The following is a 17,278-nucleotide window of genomic DNA, read 5'->3' as shown; positions in this document are numbered from 1 at the left end:
TTTGATAGAAAGTTCCATAAAGGTTCACATATTGATCATCAAGCTCACGCCTTCAGGGCATAGAATATAACATTTATTGTCTCACGACTGTGATCAATATAAGCATTCGCTCCCCTGACGATGAAATCTGTCAAAGTCGTTATCCCTCATAACTCAAGCATATTCTTCAAGATATATGTCTCATTGTTCATCTGGAATAACGAGAATGGATGAGGTTGGGGTGCTATCATTTTCTATCTTACACCACAATTTATACATAGTTGTGCAAAGCAAATAATATGTCCTTCTATAGGACTTTAGGGGATAATATAGTTGCAATAGTACATATTCTAAATATGACACATCGCTCCAGGCATTCATCCATTGCAACATCTATGATGGTGTAACAAAAGTCCATCGAAGATTGTAATCCATCAGGGATTTTTCATCGATCAGATACATCGTTATAGTCTGTCATTCTGGCATAATGGGGATATTTTGCCAGTAACACCTAAACTTTATAGGTTTCTGCCATCGTGGCTTTAGAGGATACCGTAATTCCACATCTAGTGGAAAATACCATGAGTAAAGATCGTGGAATGCACATGTGCTTATTCGGTGAACTTCAAGTCCTTTGGTACCTCATCTTATTCCTTTTCGGGTCTGTATGGGTCTTTATCCCTTTATAGGGATTATCAAACTTTGGTGTTTAGCACATACTTTATTTCTTCTGGAAAGGTTCCATCAAGGAACTATAATCTCATCTAGGAGATATTCTCTCTACATAGGAGAGTGTTCATTCATCAGAAATGTATTATTCGATACAAGATTTATATGTTGCATATTTATAATTCAAAGATATGGGTCCTCCTAGGATCTCATGACGAATCTTCAGAATCCTATTAACTGCATAATTTAATTCATGCCATTTTGCCAGATATATTACATAGCGGAACAATGTTTATTCAACACATATGTGGGATGAATCTCTCACAAGACCACTTGAACCATCGCATTCACCACACATTATTTCAATAGTGCCCATAAATGTCCGAACTTCAAGCTCGCGACTTTCATTTTGCGATTATTGGTTCAGCCTCGATTGCATTTATCAATGACCCGATAAGAGAGCTTCAAACACTCATGCCTAGGACTTTGTTTTGGATCCCTTTGCAATCTATAGAGGCAATATAGGTGTCAACACATTTGTCTCCCACATTTAATAATGATCTTCGTCATTTCCCAAAAACAAAAGATTCATTGTTCCGTATTCCTAGCACAATGATATCGCGCGCATTGCTAGGAATTTCATCATCAAGATGAACCTCTTCGTGAGGCAAATCACCATCAGGGTGAATTAATCAGAGAAGAGTTATCACAGACCACGTGAATCTGCAATCAGATCATATGCTTTGACTTAGGCTGATAGATCATATTCGCAGGCGTCCCCGAAAATAGATCAAATACCAATAAGTCAAATGTGGATATGATATTAATCCCGGGTATATCCACATCTACATCAGGTAGAAGCATTCAGACCAATATGGTTACTCTTCAACGATTTCTGGCAAACTCCATATACACAGGAGTATACACCGAACGACAAGTTTAGTTTGACTTTTGTGCGTTTAATAGAATATTGAGGCATTACATTATATGGGCATTCCTCTCCCTAATGCCGAGATGTTCTAAAAGCATACAGATAAAATCCCCAACCACAATCATCCAGTTGTGGCCAATGTATGCTATTGTGGTGATTTATTTGGGAAATCTTACGCACATTACAGATCGGGGTTTTATGCAGTGAGCTTTGGACTTATATTAATGTAGTGGCATGAATACTACATATTTGTCCTTCAACATGAAGGGTTAGTCTCAACGTCCAGCGAGACACGCAACAACAAGTTGCTTCGTGGTTACAATTCTGCCAACTTATTGTTATTATTGCCAAATGCACAGTCAATCATTAAGATTTAGACTAACATGCACAACACTATTTTATCCATAAGGCTTCTTCAGGGGCTCATGAATACCATTCATCATTTGGAGCCATTAGTTGACTTCAGATCAACAAGTAAAATGACCATCAGGGTCTAACGCTCACAAAGACATTCACTGGTTGCATTGTGCTTTGAGGCACATAGAAAAATGTGTTTTTATTGGTAGTAAAGTGCACGACATCAGGCCAATGCTGCCAAGCAAAGATTTTTATATGCAGAGATGTATAGTCCAGCTCGTTTTTATCACTGCCCATGGTTTACCCAATTACTCATACTGCTTTGAAATTGGGTATCGATTAATGCAACATTTTAGGTATAATAATTTTGAGAGAGAACTTATAACAATAACCAATTATTTATGGTGTTGCCAGCAGGGCAAATATTTCTCCTCATATTATATACCAACTTGTTCTATAAAGCATTATTTCGATCTCTTCATTGTTCAGCAAAAAGAGAAGCTTTGGAATAGAACAAACAAGGCCAAGAATTCATTTTTATCTGGGAAAATCACCATATAACTAGCTTTTCATGAAACAAATGATGATAACTGCTTGGCAAGAACGAAACAAGACTGGTATCCGCCTAGGATCCATCTTCAACAACAGATAGTGTTGCTCTCATATGAAGGAATCATCCAGTCTCCACAAGATCTTCATAGTTATATCACAAATTACCATCACCAATAGCTTAGTGGTCAAGAATTATGGATCTTCCAGCGCCACGGACCAATGACATATTAATGTCGGTAATATGTGATTTCATGGCTATTTTCTACTCTTCTTACTCCTGGTAGATCAGAGATAGATTACAGTAAGAATGTTAAAGGGTGGAATTCAGTGTAGTTCGGCTACATAAACCCCAGGTATGTGTCCATTCAGGAACGACCTTTACCATTTAGCTTACAGTGTATACCAAACTTGTCAAATGACTATCCCGAGTCAATTCAGTGACTATAAGTATTTACAATTCTGAGAGGTGTATGCAACACAAGCATAGAGGTCCTAGATAGGACGAGTAAAATGGTTCGACGGGAACACAATGGTTTTTCAGTTTTCACACCAACATTGTGAAAAATTTCTCAGAATTACCTTTCGATGTACTCGCAACTTCTTGTTGCTAAGGTTATAGTCATTTATCTTAAAGTTCGCTTCATGTCATTCAGCAACAAATAGCAATGTGCCAACATCTAGTTCAACAAGGTATGACTGAGATTTCTGGTCTTAAATCATCTGGTAAGGACTTTTTGCTTAGTAATATAATCCCAATTTATGATGTCTTCTATGCCAAAAAGGCTTTCATGCATTATATTATATATCTCCGGGTAACTTCGGGTAAAACTTTATGCATGAGGAGAGAGAGCAAAAAATTAACTTATCCGTGTTAATTGTATTTCAATTTAATTTCCCAGATTTCCAAGCACTATAGAGCTTGATATAGTTGTTAAGACCACTTGGCAATATATATAAATATATGATGCCACACAACACAATCAAACAAAATATAGAGCGAAAACAAAATTGTTTACGAAGGTTGCACATAATGTGATTTCAGGGGCTTGAACGACACACCATAATCCACGCGAGTACAAGCTCTAGTGTATTCAGCGTCAACGCGTGTGCGGCCAACAGGGCAACGACAACACATCAAACCTTTGTAACCAGCGCAACAGACGCAATTGTGGCTTGTTAGTTGTGGTACACGATAAGTACACGCAATAGGCACAACAGGCGCAACAAGCGTAATTGTGACTTAATAGTTGTGACACACATGCAATGCCTTCAGGGCCCACGAAAAATGTGTGACTCGGCGATGGCGGTCCGACTCAACGGGAGCGATCCGATTAAGCGAGAGTGCGACATAGCAATCACATGATGCAACCAAGTTCGAACGGCACAAATATTGCGTCGTGTTGCCAGGGTGCAGTCAATATTCAGCTAATGCCATAACTCAGCCGATAATAACATAGTTTGATCAGTGTGTCCGAGTACCCACTATAATTTTTAATCGCTCGACGTGAATCAGAAAGCTCAACATAATATAAATATTTAGAGAGATTTAAGTATGTACAATACAACCTTCATATGTATTTTAATTTTCTGCTAAGTATCTACTACAGGAAATAAAAGCAGAAAACAAACACAATAAAAAGTAGAAAACAAACACATCATGTGTAAAAGGCAATTTTCTATATTTAAGCATGTATTTTTCTACTAATTATTTGCGACAGGAAATAATTAATTAATGTAAAAACTCCAACACAAAACATGGTTTATTCTATTTATTATTTACAATAGAAAATAAATAGAATTAATAATATTCAGCATACATACAAATTAAAACCGTACCACAGTTTATTAATTCAATAGAAATTCAATGAAAAAAATGTTTTGATCAGTTTTCGTTTTTTTCATAGGACTCTTTCCTTTCTGAGGCGCAGTGAGCGCATGCACCGATTTGACCGCATGCAGGTGATCCTCTTTTTGAGGGATGTGGCATGCACCGCTTTGACCGCATGCAGGTGATCAATGACGCAGCTTGGTCATCGTGGTGTCCATATTCCCCATGCCGAGGATGAACGGTAACGTTACCACGTCCAACAGGGACAACGTATACAACAACGGATCAACCAATAAATATACCGCTTGTGTGTAGAGGGAGAATCGAAGGCTGTCTCGTAGGACAGTTCGGCTAGGCCGAGAGACCTGCCGGTTTGATGAAGAGTTGATGCAGATCTGATTCCGTAGCAACATCGAGGTAGAGCGTGCTGATAACGTGTTAAGAACTACGTTACCACGGATCACCAGATCCGCACCCTTCCCTCCATCAGCAGTAGAGGCGTGAGAAGCTGTAGAGAACCTGTCTCCCTTCCCAAAAGCACGACAGAGAAACAGACAAAACACAGGGTATAGAGTTGGACCTTTAGCCTCTTTCTCTTTACTGTATTATGAGGGGTGTACAGGTTCCTTATATAGAGATGTGAGACTCCTCAGGAGTAAATCAGGTATTTGCCCACATAACCCTAACTAGGGTTACTTAACAGTTCAGACAGGTAAAACATTTTCCGTCCATTGAGAACTGGACTGCGAGTCTGCGACAATTATAGGTGTACATTTGGGCCGGGCCTGATGGGCCGGCCCGAAGCACGGAAAAAAAAGCACGGCCCAGGCACGGCACGACCCGAAATAATTTAGTGCCGGGCCGGCACGGCCCGTTATATCGGGCCGGGTTTGGGCCGAGGTCACGGCCCATGGGCGGGCACGAGCACGGCCCGTTTAAGGCAGGCACGAAAAGGCCCATATAGAGGCACGAAAAGGCCCATATATTTATTAAAACCATACTTCATTTCGCACTTTCATATACTTGATAAAGAACACAAAGCTAGAGATAATGCTAGTTAGATGTTTTTTTGTATCTTTGAATTAGATTGTGTGATGTAATTTTACTTTTGTTATGAACATTAGACAATAAACTGAACTTACGAACTTTGTATACATCTGATTATACTCTTTTTCCTTCTAACAAAATGCGAGGTAGACATTGCATAGATGTGGTAACTTTAATACAAATATTAAGTTTGATTTTGTATAAATTTATTTGTCTTATATTTTATTTGTTTTATTATTTTTTTGAATTTAGGGCTCTAATATGAATTTTGGGCCAAAAACTGAATTTCGGGCCAAAAATTGAATTTCAGGTCCTAATGTGAATTTCGGGCTTTTATAATTTTGGGCCGCCCGAAATAAGCCCGGCACGTTTAAGCAATTACGGGCCGGGCCGTGGGCCGAGGGCTAGGCCCATGGGCCGGCCCGGCACGGCCCGAAATTCAAACGGGCCGGGCCGGCCCAAAATTCAAACAATACGGGCCTTTTCGGGCTTGGGCCGGACCGGGCCGGGCGGCCCGAATGTACACCTATAGCGACAATGTCAAAACTTGAGATACAGCCCAAGTTTACACTCCAGAAGATGGGCCCTAACCATCAGACCAAATCAAGCACAACCCACCGCCGCGTGCCTCCACCGCTCCGGTCTGTCTCCAGCAACGGCGGCGGCCATGCAGGTGCCGGGCCGCCTCCGGCGCGTCCTCCGGGCGCCGCCACCCAGAATCCTACTCTACCGCGCGATCTCCTCCCCGCCGCCCGGTGGCGGCAGCGGGGTGGCGGTGAAGCAGGTGACGCGGGGGAACATGGAGGAAGCCCTGGAGAAGCTGCGGGGACGCGTGCGGGAGGCCGCATTCGTGGGGTTGGACCTGGAGATGAGCGGCGTCACGAGCGCGCCCTGGAGAGACACCTTCGAGCTCGACCGCGCCGACGTGCGCTACCTCAAACTCCGCGACTCCGCGGAGCGGTTCGCCGCCCTACAGCTCGGCGTCTGCCCTTTCCGATGGGACCCTGCCAAGTCCGCCTTCGTTGCCCATCCGTGCGTGCCTCTTTGTCTCGCCTCAATATCCTTCATGTTCTAGTTCTAGTAATCCATTAGTAGCTGAGGTTTCTGAATACTTATTGAGGTTTTGGAGGGTTGCGATTAGCACATTTTTGTGCTGTGGGCAACATTTTGGCCTGATTTCCTGTAGAAAGTTTCATGGTGTTATTTTGGAGGAGAAGCCACATTAGGCAGCCTTTTCTGAGCAGGTGTGAGAAAACAACAATTATTAGTTTGGTTTATCGTGCTTGGTGCAATGCTCCGCAATGATAAGCTCATAAGGAAATGGAGTTCTGAATCCGAGAAACCTAAGCAAAATGTTGATTTTTTTTATCATGAACATGTATTACCTTGCAGTGCCAAACTAGGTTGCACAGCCATTCTGCAGAACCTGTGTGGTAGTTTCATCTACCATGTTGCACATTGATGCTGTTCTGGCACCAGAGGCAAATGTGATTTTCTCTCTGGTAGGGGGCGACAGCAGTACAAATTTTGTCAAAATTTGATCGAATTTAAAGTTTCTAGTGGAAATTGTGATAGCCACAAGCCAACATTGAACCTAGCCATCTAATAGAGACAAAACCCGAAAGAAATCCGTTGGGACGTAACCCTCTTAGCGATGTGCCATATCAGAAACCGTGTAATGGTGTCAAATGGGCAAGGACCGGCCGCTCGACACCTCCTTGGTGACGCGTCGTGACTGCGTGGATCTTTACCAACGTTTGAATATAAAGGAAGGAGAGAAGGACATACATTGGATGGCTAGGGTCCATGAGAGAAAGACAAGATGCTTCAATCAAGTTAATTGCATTAAGGATGAAAAAGAGCGCCTCTTGGTGAAGGAGGATGAGTTAAGATAGATAGTGAGAGTATTTTGACAAATTGCTCAATGGGGAGAATGGGGTCACAATATTTCAGTTGGATGACTCTTTTGATGACAACAACAGGCGCTTTGTGTGTAGGATCCAAGAATATGAGGTTAGAGAGGTATTGAAAAGTATGAAAGGGGGTAAGCCACTGAGATCTGATGGTATCCCAATCAAGGCATGGATATGCCTCCGGGATATAGCTATAATATGGCTAACCAAGTTATTCTACCATATCTTTTTTGTCGAATAATATGCTTGACAAGTGGAGAAGAAATATATTGGTACCAATCTACAAGAATAAGAATAAGGTAGATATTCAAAGTTGTACCAATTACTGTGGAATTAAGTTGACGAGCCGTACTATGAAGTTGTGGGAGAGTTATTGAGCATCGTCTGAGAGGAATAACAAGGATCTCTATGAATCAATTTGGTTTCATGTCCGAAATGTCAACCGTGGAAGCTATTTTCTTAATAAGACAATGAATGGAACAATGTATTAAGAAGAAGGACATACACATGGTTTTCCTCGACTTGGAGAAGGCTTATGACAAAATATCAAGGAGTGTTACGTGGTGGGCTTTGGACAAACATAAAGTTCCAAGGAAGTTGTTGGATTTATTAAGGACATGTACAATAATGTTGTGACTAGTGTTTGAATAGTGACGGGGACACAAATGACTTCCAGATTAGAATATGACTACATCAAGAGAGCTTTGAGTCCTTATTCCGGCCGAGCTTTGAGTCCTTATTTTGCTTTGATGATGGATGAGGTCACAAGGGACATACAAGAGGATATTCCTTAGTGTATGTTTTTTGCATACGATGTAGTACTAGTTGATGAAAGTCAGGCAAGAGTAAATAGGAAACTGAAGTTGTGGCAGGAGACTCTAGAGTCTTAATGTTTGACTCAATAGAACTAAAACTGAATACATGAGATGTGACTTCGACACTACTGTACATGAGGAAGATGTTAGTTTGGAAGGTCAAATAGCCCATAGGAAGGATGCCTTTCAGTATTTAGAGAGATCAATATTGATGAAGATGTTAGTCATGGAATCAAAAGTAGGATGGAGGAAGTGATGCCAAACATCTGGCATTCTATGTGACAAGAGGGTATCACATAAGTTAAAAGCAAGTTTTATAGAACGATGATTAGAGCTGCTATGTTATACGGTGCGGAATGTTGACCTAAAAATACATCTTGTTCAGTAGATAAGTGTTCAGTAAATGGTAGGATGCATTGGATTTGTGGCCATATGAAAAGGGATCAAGTTCGGAACAATGATATACGTGATAAGCTAGATGTAGCACCAATTGAAAAAGCTTGTTTAACACGATTGAGATGGTTTAGACATGTCTAACGGAGACCTCCAGAGGCATGGGATCCTAGGACGCGATAGTAATGAATAGAGACAGATGAAGGCCAAAGTTGACATGGGAAGGCCGTAAAAGAAGACTTGAAACACTGAAATATATCCAAAGGTTTAGCCTTAAATAAGAGCAAACGGATAACAGATATCCACATGCCTAGACCTTAATTTTGTGGCTTCTGTTGGGTCTCAACTCTAGAACACCCCTTGTTTGGGTCTAAAATATTTTGTTGTTGGAGATTGTATTAACTTATGGTGTCCTCGCCCTTGATTGGCACACAGTGGGTTGTGCCAGATTAACTACCACTTTGAAAAAATGATTCTAGAGCCTTACACATGACCAACACTACCCATGTCCAATATATGTTGCTCTGTATCTGTCTGTATCAGTCTTTTCATACAATAACGTTCCCTCTTTCAACATCGTAGTTGTGAGGGTTTGCACTTTGCAGTAGATTGAGTGCCTTATTACTTCTTTTTAATTTAATGTTAGTTGTTGATTGCTTGTTCACTTATTAAACAGTTTTGCAGTTGACTTATTTTTCTGGATATAACCTTTTTTTCTTGCAGGCATAACTTCTTTATCTTCCCTCGCAAGGAGCTCCCTAGTGATTGTTCATCTCATGAGTTTCTTTGTCAGACAACTTCAATCGAGTTCCTAGCAAAGTACCAGTTTGATTTCAACACATGCTTCCGTGAAGGTGCTTTCTTTTACCTGTAATAGTTTGCTAAGCTGTTACTTTATGCCTTCTCTGTCAATGGAGAGTGCAAGATGTGCCTATCACACATTACTCGTTTTATAGTTCTTCATTGTCCAGTACATTAGAGATAAGACCATGTTCCATGCATGTTATTCCCAGAGCATTTGTTTATTTACAATATTTGGTTAATCTCAGGAATATCTTATCTATCCAGAGCACAAGAGGAAGAAGCGCTACAGAAATTTAACATGTTGCATCATGGCCGAACAGTTACATCTTCCACTAATTCTGAAGAGGATGGAGACATGCCTTTAAAGAGTGCTTCTGATATTCTTTTCACGGAAAGGATGAAAATGAACTTCAAGGAATGGCGTGATGCGATAGCCAGCAAGCCAATGGTTGACAACCATTTGTCAGGAAACATTAAATGTGGTTCAGGACAATTCCAGACAGTTTTCTTCAAAATGCGCCCTGCTATTATTCTTAATGGATTCTCATCACATCAATTGAAGTTAATTCAACAGGTAGAACATAGTATTTACCTTGAAATATAGTGATAGTTGGTCAGCTAATTTTTGAGAACTTACTGTAGTCCTTCCTGAGTTATATCACTAGTTAAGAAATTCTGAAGTGTTCTTTTGTGATCCTCCTTTTTATTCTTTATTTGGTGTGTTAGACTTACATGTGCTTATAGCAAAAAATAAACAGAAGAAGGCACGCCCCTACTAAGTACTGAAGTTGTCTGTAGGTACCTTATTCAATTTGTCCAATTCGTTTTGTGTCCTAAAGCACTCACAGTAACTAGTGGCCGAATTCTCATAACCTGTACAATGTAGCATGCAGTGAATGTGGGTTGTGATACTTTAGGGGGAACATATCTGGTGCAAACCAACCCCTCCGTGCAACCGTGCAAACTTCTAATCTGAATCACATGATGTGATCCAAGGGGGCGTGCGGGGGGAGTTGGAGGGGGGATTTGAAAAAGTGTGATTAGCAGCGGGTGGTTAAGTGTAAAATTATCCACGCCCCTGTGTCTCTTGGATCAACATCATGTAGCCCAGATTAGAAGTTTGCACGGTTGCACGGAGGGGTTAATTTGCACCAGATATGTTCCTCACTTTAGGAACATAGATGTGTATCTTTTTTTAATTAGCTATAAATTGAAGAGGATGGATACCTTTTCACTTCTAAAACATCAACGGTATGAATTAATCCTTGTATAGTATTTCTGTTTCTGCTCATATAGCATGTTTCCCATGCAGGTTTTGAGAAAAAACTTTAGGGATCTTATTTTTGTCTGTACATTTGGTGAGGATGACACATCTGAAAAGAAAGTAGTTTATTCAGACACTGATGAGGACAGAATATTATTAATGGTAAGAGAATTTATTTATTTTATTTGGAATGGCACATGATCCATTAAATTTTCTATGGACACTAAGCCTATTGCAATAGCTGGAGGTCATAGTTTGAATGATGCAATCCAACTTTTGAAACTGGCACTTGTCATTTCTTTTTATCTTTAAATTGAAGAGGCGCGAAAGGACCTCTAGCGTAATGGTTAAGGCTTCCGAGTAGCACCTTCAGGTCCTGGGTTCGATCCCCCTCGGGGACGAATTTCTGGCTTGGTTAAAAAAATCCCCTCGCTGTGCCCCGCCCGCTCCCGGGTTACGTCCTGCACGCCACCCTCCGGCTGGGCCGTTGCAGAGTGGGCGGTGACGGCCCGCTAGCGATGGGGGGCCAGGGTTCGGGGATTTTCTCGGCCGGGACCATGTTTCGGTCTCTTCTTAATATAATACCGGGAGGGCGGTCTTTCCCTCCCTGGCCGAGTTTTTTAAATTGAAGAGGCATCTATGAAACATTACTATCTTTATGATCTTTATTCTATTAATCTAAGCAGTAGGTGTTTCTACTTCAATGCAGAAAGATGTGCAGGAAGATCTACTAAAAAACAGGGAAGAAAGAATCAAATCAGCAATAGGAATCCGCCATGTCATCGACCTTCTTTCATCAGAAAGGAAATTGATTGTTGGGCATAGTTGTTTCCTAGGTATATATATTCTCTTATGTGCGTACAGATACTTATTCCGATCATAAATATGTGATATATTGGTTTTTCTCAATTCTCATGTCAGTCCTTTTTCTTAACTTTACCCAACATTTAAGATAATATTTTTTTACAGATATCGCAAGTCAAAATTTTAAATTTGTTATTTCCTGCCAGGGAAATATCTGCTCAAATGTTTTGTTAATTTGGACCAACAGATACCAATTGAAGTATTGATTTCTCTAACACTATCTTTCCTGCTTCTCAAAATTTTCTTGTGTTGAAACAGATATTGCACAAGTGTACAGCAAGTTTGTACGTCCTCTTCCATCATCTATCAAGGAATTTGCGTTAAGTTTCCACAAATTTTTCCCACACATTGCAGATACCAGGCATCTTATGTCTGTCAATCAAGCAGTTCAGAAACTGATGAAGCACAAAAGCAAATCACTATCTTCAGCTTTCTTATTGTTGTGCCCTGCATCTTATTCATCTGTTGAGAAGCCATCCAGTCATTCTCCTGTGACAATTGAAGTTGAAGGAGATGAAACGATGTACGGTTTGTCTGGATCCTTGATATTTGACACTTGCATGCTTTTGATAACATTTGACACACTTGCACAAAACTTCTTTGGCATGTACAGATAACGTTGCTATGAGCTTTCCATTTAATTGAACCTAGTTGGTTCACAAATTAACATAGTGACCTTTGTTTGCCATGCTATCTCTGCAGGTCTTCTCGCTTCATTTCTGGTGCCAAGCATGAAGCTGGGTACGATGCATACATGACTGGATGCATTTTTGCGCAGTTGTGTGCTTATCTTGGCATACAATTTGAGCAGTTCTCACCTCTGGATAACCTAGCAACGAACACTAAGCTGCAGAAACACATCAATTTTTTGTCCCCTAGCTGGAACAGTGGAACAGTGCTTGATTTGAGCACTGGCATGGAGACACCAGATCCAGGTTATACGAGAAGGTACCCTGCTGCTGTGTATGATAACATTGTTGTCATCTGGGGATTCCTGTCTAAGGTTAGACCGAAGGAAATTAAGGATTGCATCTGCAAAGTATTTGGTTCAGGTTCAGTTACAACCGTCTTCTCAATTGATTCCACTGCTGCCCTTGTGCAGTTCAAGAAACAAGAGTCTGTAAACGATTTCTTGGATTTGAAGGCTGTTTTGGAGAGGGCAGATAGTGCTATCTCAATTCTACACCCCCTGTCAACTATATTGGAAGGAGGCCAAACACGAGCTGCAAAGTATGATACCTACAGAGACATATGCAGCTCTTCTGAATCAAAATATCTCTTTGCTGATCAAGCTGAAGCAGTCTGTGCAACCTCAAAGAATCAACTCATAGAAAATGTTGATGGCAATCTTATATCTGATGTTCTTGATGGAGTCGCACTCGCCTCTGTAACCGAGGAAGATGGAATAATACCGAGTTCGAAGAATCAAAACGTTGCTGAAGCTACATGTTAGGATATAGCTTAGATGCTCTATACGATGGCAAAACATTGTTTGTGCAGACGAATGTGAAGCTAATTACTACTATCGACCTTTTTCAGCAGGTTATTGGCCTGGCCTTCTATTTGAGGCTCACTGACTAGGCCAATATTTTGATGGGTATTCTTTTTACCAGTATCTTTAGGCACAGTGCCATCTCTAGCATCCGCACGGTGCAAGCTCTGAACTACAGAGTAAATCTATACTTATGCAGGGAAGCATTCTTCTTGATGCCATTTACTAGGATGATCAATGCATTGTTACATCATCTATCTTGGGTGTAGTAGCTGTGAACTTTTTATTAATGTAATGACAAGATAGAGTAAAATATGGCCAGTCCCTAAACTTGTTACGGGGCATATTTTAGTTCCTCAAACCCCCACAATGTATTTTCAAGTTTCTATGGTTCCTCAGACCATATCTTGGGTTGGTTCCACAGAGCATATCTTGGGTGTCGTTTAGGTTCTAAGATCTTAAAAAATAGCATGGAGCCCGGTCCCTCAATATATTTTCACATGGGACCCTCCTTTCTATTATTTTCATAACAGAAATACACCAGAGTTCAGAATATTAGGAGAGGCCGACTAACACCTAACAGACGAAGAGATGGATTCCCTTGAAAGACAGAACATCCTGATTCAGGAGTGCCATCAAAAGTAACAGCCAAGTTCACGGGCTTCCACCCAAAGCAAAGCGAAAATATGACCAACAAACTGTTGAGAGCTACGTTACCACGGATCACCAGATCCGCTCCCTTCTCTCCCGTCAGCAGTAGAGGCGCGAGAAGCAGTAGAGAACCCGTCTCCCTTCCCATAAGCACGACAGAGGAAACGCACGAGACACATGATATAGGGTTGGGCCTCTGGCCTCTTTCTGATCACTCTATTATGAGGGGGTGTACATGTTCCTTATATAGAGATGTGAGACCCCTCAGGGGCAAAGCAGGTATTTGCCCACATAACCCTAACTAGGGTTACTTAACACTCCCCCTTGGGCGAATACCGCGACCAACACATGCCTCGTTAAAACTCCGAAAAATCGAGTGGGAAAAATATAAAGAAAGAGTGCATGGTGATATAAATTGCATTTGCACTTTGTTGCCTCGTTAAAAACCTCATGTGAGAAACTTCAAGAAAACTCACCAAGGGAAAAAGAGTACAACAACTGTCATCGGGACATATTTCGATCCTTTGGGATCTAGATTCTATCATCGGGACAGATTTCAATCCTTTGGGATCTAGATTCTATCGAATCTTCTACAAGGGCTAACTTTAGAAATGTGCTCCCTCTGATCCTTGCAAAACCGTATCAATAAGGCAAAACATCTTCTTCTAGAAGTATATGCACATAAAGATTTAGCAAACAGATTGCATATCCTTGCAAGGACTATTTCAGGAACTTTACCTCTACTCACTTATAGGATATACGAGGTAAGTGCACGTATCAATATAAATAAGCCACTTTGACTGATGGTGTTCGATCGACTGGATCTATATATTTGATAGAAAGTTCCATAAAGGTTCACATATTGATCATCAAACTCACGCCTTCAGGGCATAGAATATGACATTTATTATCTCACGATTGTGATCAATATAAGCATTCGCTCCCCCTGACGATGACATCCGTCAAAGTCGTTATCCCTCATAACTCAAGCATATTCTTCAAGATATATGTCTCATTGTTCATCTGGAATAACGATAATGGATGAGGTTGGGGTGCTATCATTTTCTATCTTACACCACAATTTTATACATAGTTGTGCAAAGCAAATAACATGTCCTTCAATAGGACTTAGGGGATAATGTAGTTGCAATAATACATATTCTAAATATGACACATCGCTCCAGGCGTTCATCCTTTGGAACATCTATGATGGTGTAACAAAAGTCCATCAAAGATCATAATCCATCAGGGATTTTTTTCATCGATCAGATATATCGTTATAGTCTGTCATTCTGGCACAATGGGGATATTTTGCCAGTAACACCTAAACCTTATAGGTTTCTGCCATCGGGGCTTTAGAGGATACCGTAATTCCACATCTAGTGGAAATTACCATGAGTACAAGCCATGGAATGCACATGCGCTTATTCCGTGAACTTCAAGTCCGTTGGTACCTCATCTTTCGGGTTTGTATGGGTCTTTATCCCTTTATAGGGATTATCAAACTTTGGTGTTTAACACAGACTTTATTTCTTCTGGAAAGGTTCCATTAAGGAATTATAATCTCATCTAGGAGATATTCTCTCTACATAGGAGAGTGTTCATTCGTAAGTAATGTATTATTTGGTACGAGATTTATATGTTGCATATTTATAATTCAAAGATATGGGTCCTCCTAGGATCTCATGACGGATCTTCAGAATCCTATTAACTGCATATTTTAATTCATGCCATTTGCCAGATATATTACATAGCGGAACAGTGTTTATTCAACACATATGTGGGATGAGTCTCTCACAAGACCACTTGAACCATCGCATTCACCACACATTATTTCAATAGTGCCCATAAATGTCCAAACTTCAAGCTCGCGACTTTCATTTTGCGATTATTGGTTCAGCCTCGATTGCATTTATCAATGACCCGATAAGAGAGCTTAAAGCACTCATGCCTAGGATTTTGTTTTGGATCCATTTGCAATCTAGAGGGGCAAGATAGGTGTCGACATATTTGTCTCCCACATTTAATAATGATCTCTGTTATTTCCCAAAACGAAAGATTCATTGTTCTGTATTCCCAGCATAATGATATTGCGCGCATTGCTAGGAATTTCATCATCAAGATGAACCTCTTCGTGAGACAAATCACCATCAGGGTGAATTAATCGGAGGAGAGTTATCACAGACCACGTGAATCTGCAATCAGAAACATATGCTTTGACTAAGGCTGATGGATCATATTCGCAGGCGTCCCCGAGAATAGATCAAATGCCAATAAGTCGAATGTGGATATGATATTAATCCCGGGTATATCCACATCTACATCAGGTAGAAGCATTCCGACCAATATGGTTACTCCTCAACGATTTCTGGCAAACTCCATATACACAGGAGTACACACCGAACGACATATTCAGTTTGACTTTTGTGCGTTTAATAGAATATTGAGGCATTACACTATATGGGCATTCCTCCCCCTAATGCCGAGATGTTCTAAAAGCATACATATAAAATCCCCAACCACAATCATCCAGTTGTGGCCAATGTATGCTATTGTGGTGATTTATCTGGGAAATCTTACACACATTACAGATAGGGGTTTTATGCAGTGAGCTTTGGACTTAGATTAATGTAGTGGCATGAATACTACATATTTGTCCTTCAACATGAAGGGTTAGTCTCAACATCCAGCGAGACATGCAACAACAAGTTGCTTCATGGTTACAATTCTGCAAACTTATTGTTATTACTACCAAATGCATAGTCAATCATTAAGATTTAGACTAACATGCACAACACTATTTTATCCATAAGGGTCCTTCAGGGGCTCATGAATACCATACATCGTTTGGAGCCATTAGTTGACTTCAGATCAACAAGTAAAATGACCATCAGGGTCTAGCGCTCACAAGGACATTCACTGGTTGTATTGTGCTTTGAGGCACATAGGAAAAATGTGTGTGTTTATATTGGTAGTAAAGTGCACGGCGTCAGGCCAATGCTGCCAAGCAAAGATTTTTATATGCAGTGATATATAGTCCAGCTCATTTTATTATTGCCCATGGTTTACCCAATTACTCATATTGTTCTGAAATTGGGTATCGATTTATGCAACATTTTAGGTATTATAATTTTGAGAGAGAATTTATAACAATACTTAATAATTTGTGATGTTGCCAGCGGGGCAAACATTTCGCCTCATATTATATACCAATTTGTTCTATAAAGCATTATTTCGATCTCTTCGTTGTTCGGCAAAAAGAGAAGCTTTGGAATAGAACAGACAAGGCCAAGAATTCATTTTATCTAGGAAAATCACCATATAACTAGCTTTTAACGAAGCAAATGATGATAACTGCTTGGCAAGAACGAAACAATACTGGTATCCGCCTAGGATCCATCTTCAACAACAGATAGTACTGCTCTCATACGAAGAAATCATCAGGAGTAGAGAGGATACAACAGGTCTCTACAAGATCTTCATATTTCTATCACAAATTATCATCACTAGTAGTCTAGTGGTCAAGACATATGGCTCTTCTGGCTCCGAGGACCAAGAATATGTTAATGTCTAATTTAGCTACAAGCTTTGTGGTGATGTGGGATTTCATAGTTATTTGTCTACTCTTCTCACTTCTGGTAGATCGGAGGTAGATAATGGTAAGCATGCCAAAGGGTGGAATTCAGTGTAGTTCGGCTACATAAACCCCAGGTATGTGT

At 40.5% G+C, this 17,278-nt stretch overlaps 1 protein-coding gene across 2 annotated transcripts; it reads left to right on the top strand.

Annotated features, from left to right (window-relative positions):
- The first annotated feature begins 5,918 nt into the window (after positions 1 to 5,918).
- LOC100383372 (Poly(A)-specific ribonuclease PARN) lies at positions 5,919 to 13,259 on the top strand. Of its 2 annotated transcripts, none has more exons than XM_035963151.1 (7): positions 5,919 to 6,395; positions 9,208 to 9,338; positions 9,534 to 9,862; positions 10,601 to 10,714; positions 11,262 to 11,388; positions 11,771 to 11,939; positions 12,119 to 13,259. In XM_035963151.1, exons 1-7 carry the CDS (start codon positions 6,031 to 6,033, stop codon positions 12,867 to 12,869), a joined length of 1,986 nt encoding a protein of 661 aa, XP_035819044.1. In that variant the 5' UTR covers positions 5,919 to 6,030; the 3' UTR covers positions 12,870 to 13,259. The 2 variants fall into 2 exon arrangements, with proteins under 2 accessions (XP_035819044.1, NP_001169499.1); NM_001176028.1 differs by having other exon boundaries at positions 5,968 to 6,395; positions 11,675 to 11,939; positions 12,119 to 12,961.
- Positions 13,260 to 17,278: the final 4,019 nt, after the last annotated feature.

The sequence above is a fragment of the Zea mays genome, chromosome 10 (genome assembly GCF_902167145.1).
Source record: "Zea mays cultivar B73 chromosome 10, Zm-B73-REFERENCE-NAM-5.0, whole genome shotgun sequence".
Classification (NCBI taxonomy): domain Eukaryota; kingdom Viridiplantae; phylum Streptophyta; class Magnoliopsida; order Poales; family Poaceae; genus Zea; species Zea mays.
The sequence above is the reverse complement of the archived record's forward strand: the minus strand, read 5'-3'. Positions and strand labels throughout refer to the sequence as shown.

Coding starts and splice junctions, on each gene's coding strand:
- LOC100383372 (NM_001176028.1), top strand. CDS start 6,031: ATGCAGGTGCCGGGCCGCCTCCGGCGCGTCCTCCGGGCGCCGCCACCC. Junction 6,396..9,207: donor TCCGCCTTCGTTGCCCATCC/GTGCGTGCCTCT, acceptor TTTTTCTTGCAG/GCATAACTTCTTTATCTTCC. Junction 11,389..11,674: donor TGGGCATAGTTGTTTCCTAG/GTATATATATTC, acceptor GTGTTGAAACAG/ATATTGCACAAGTGTACAGC.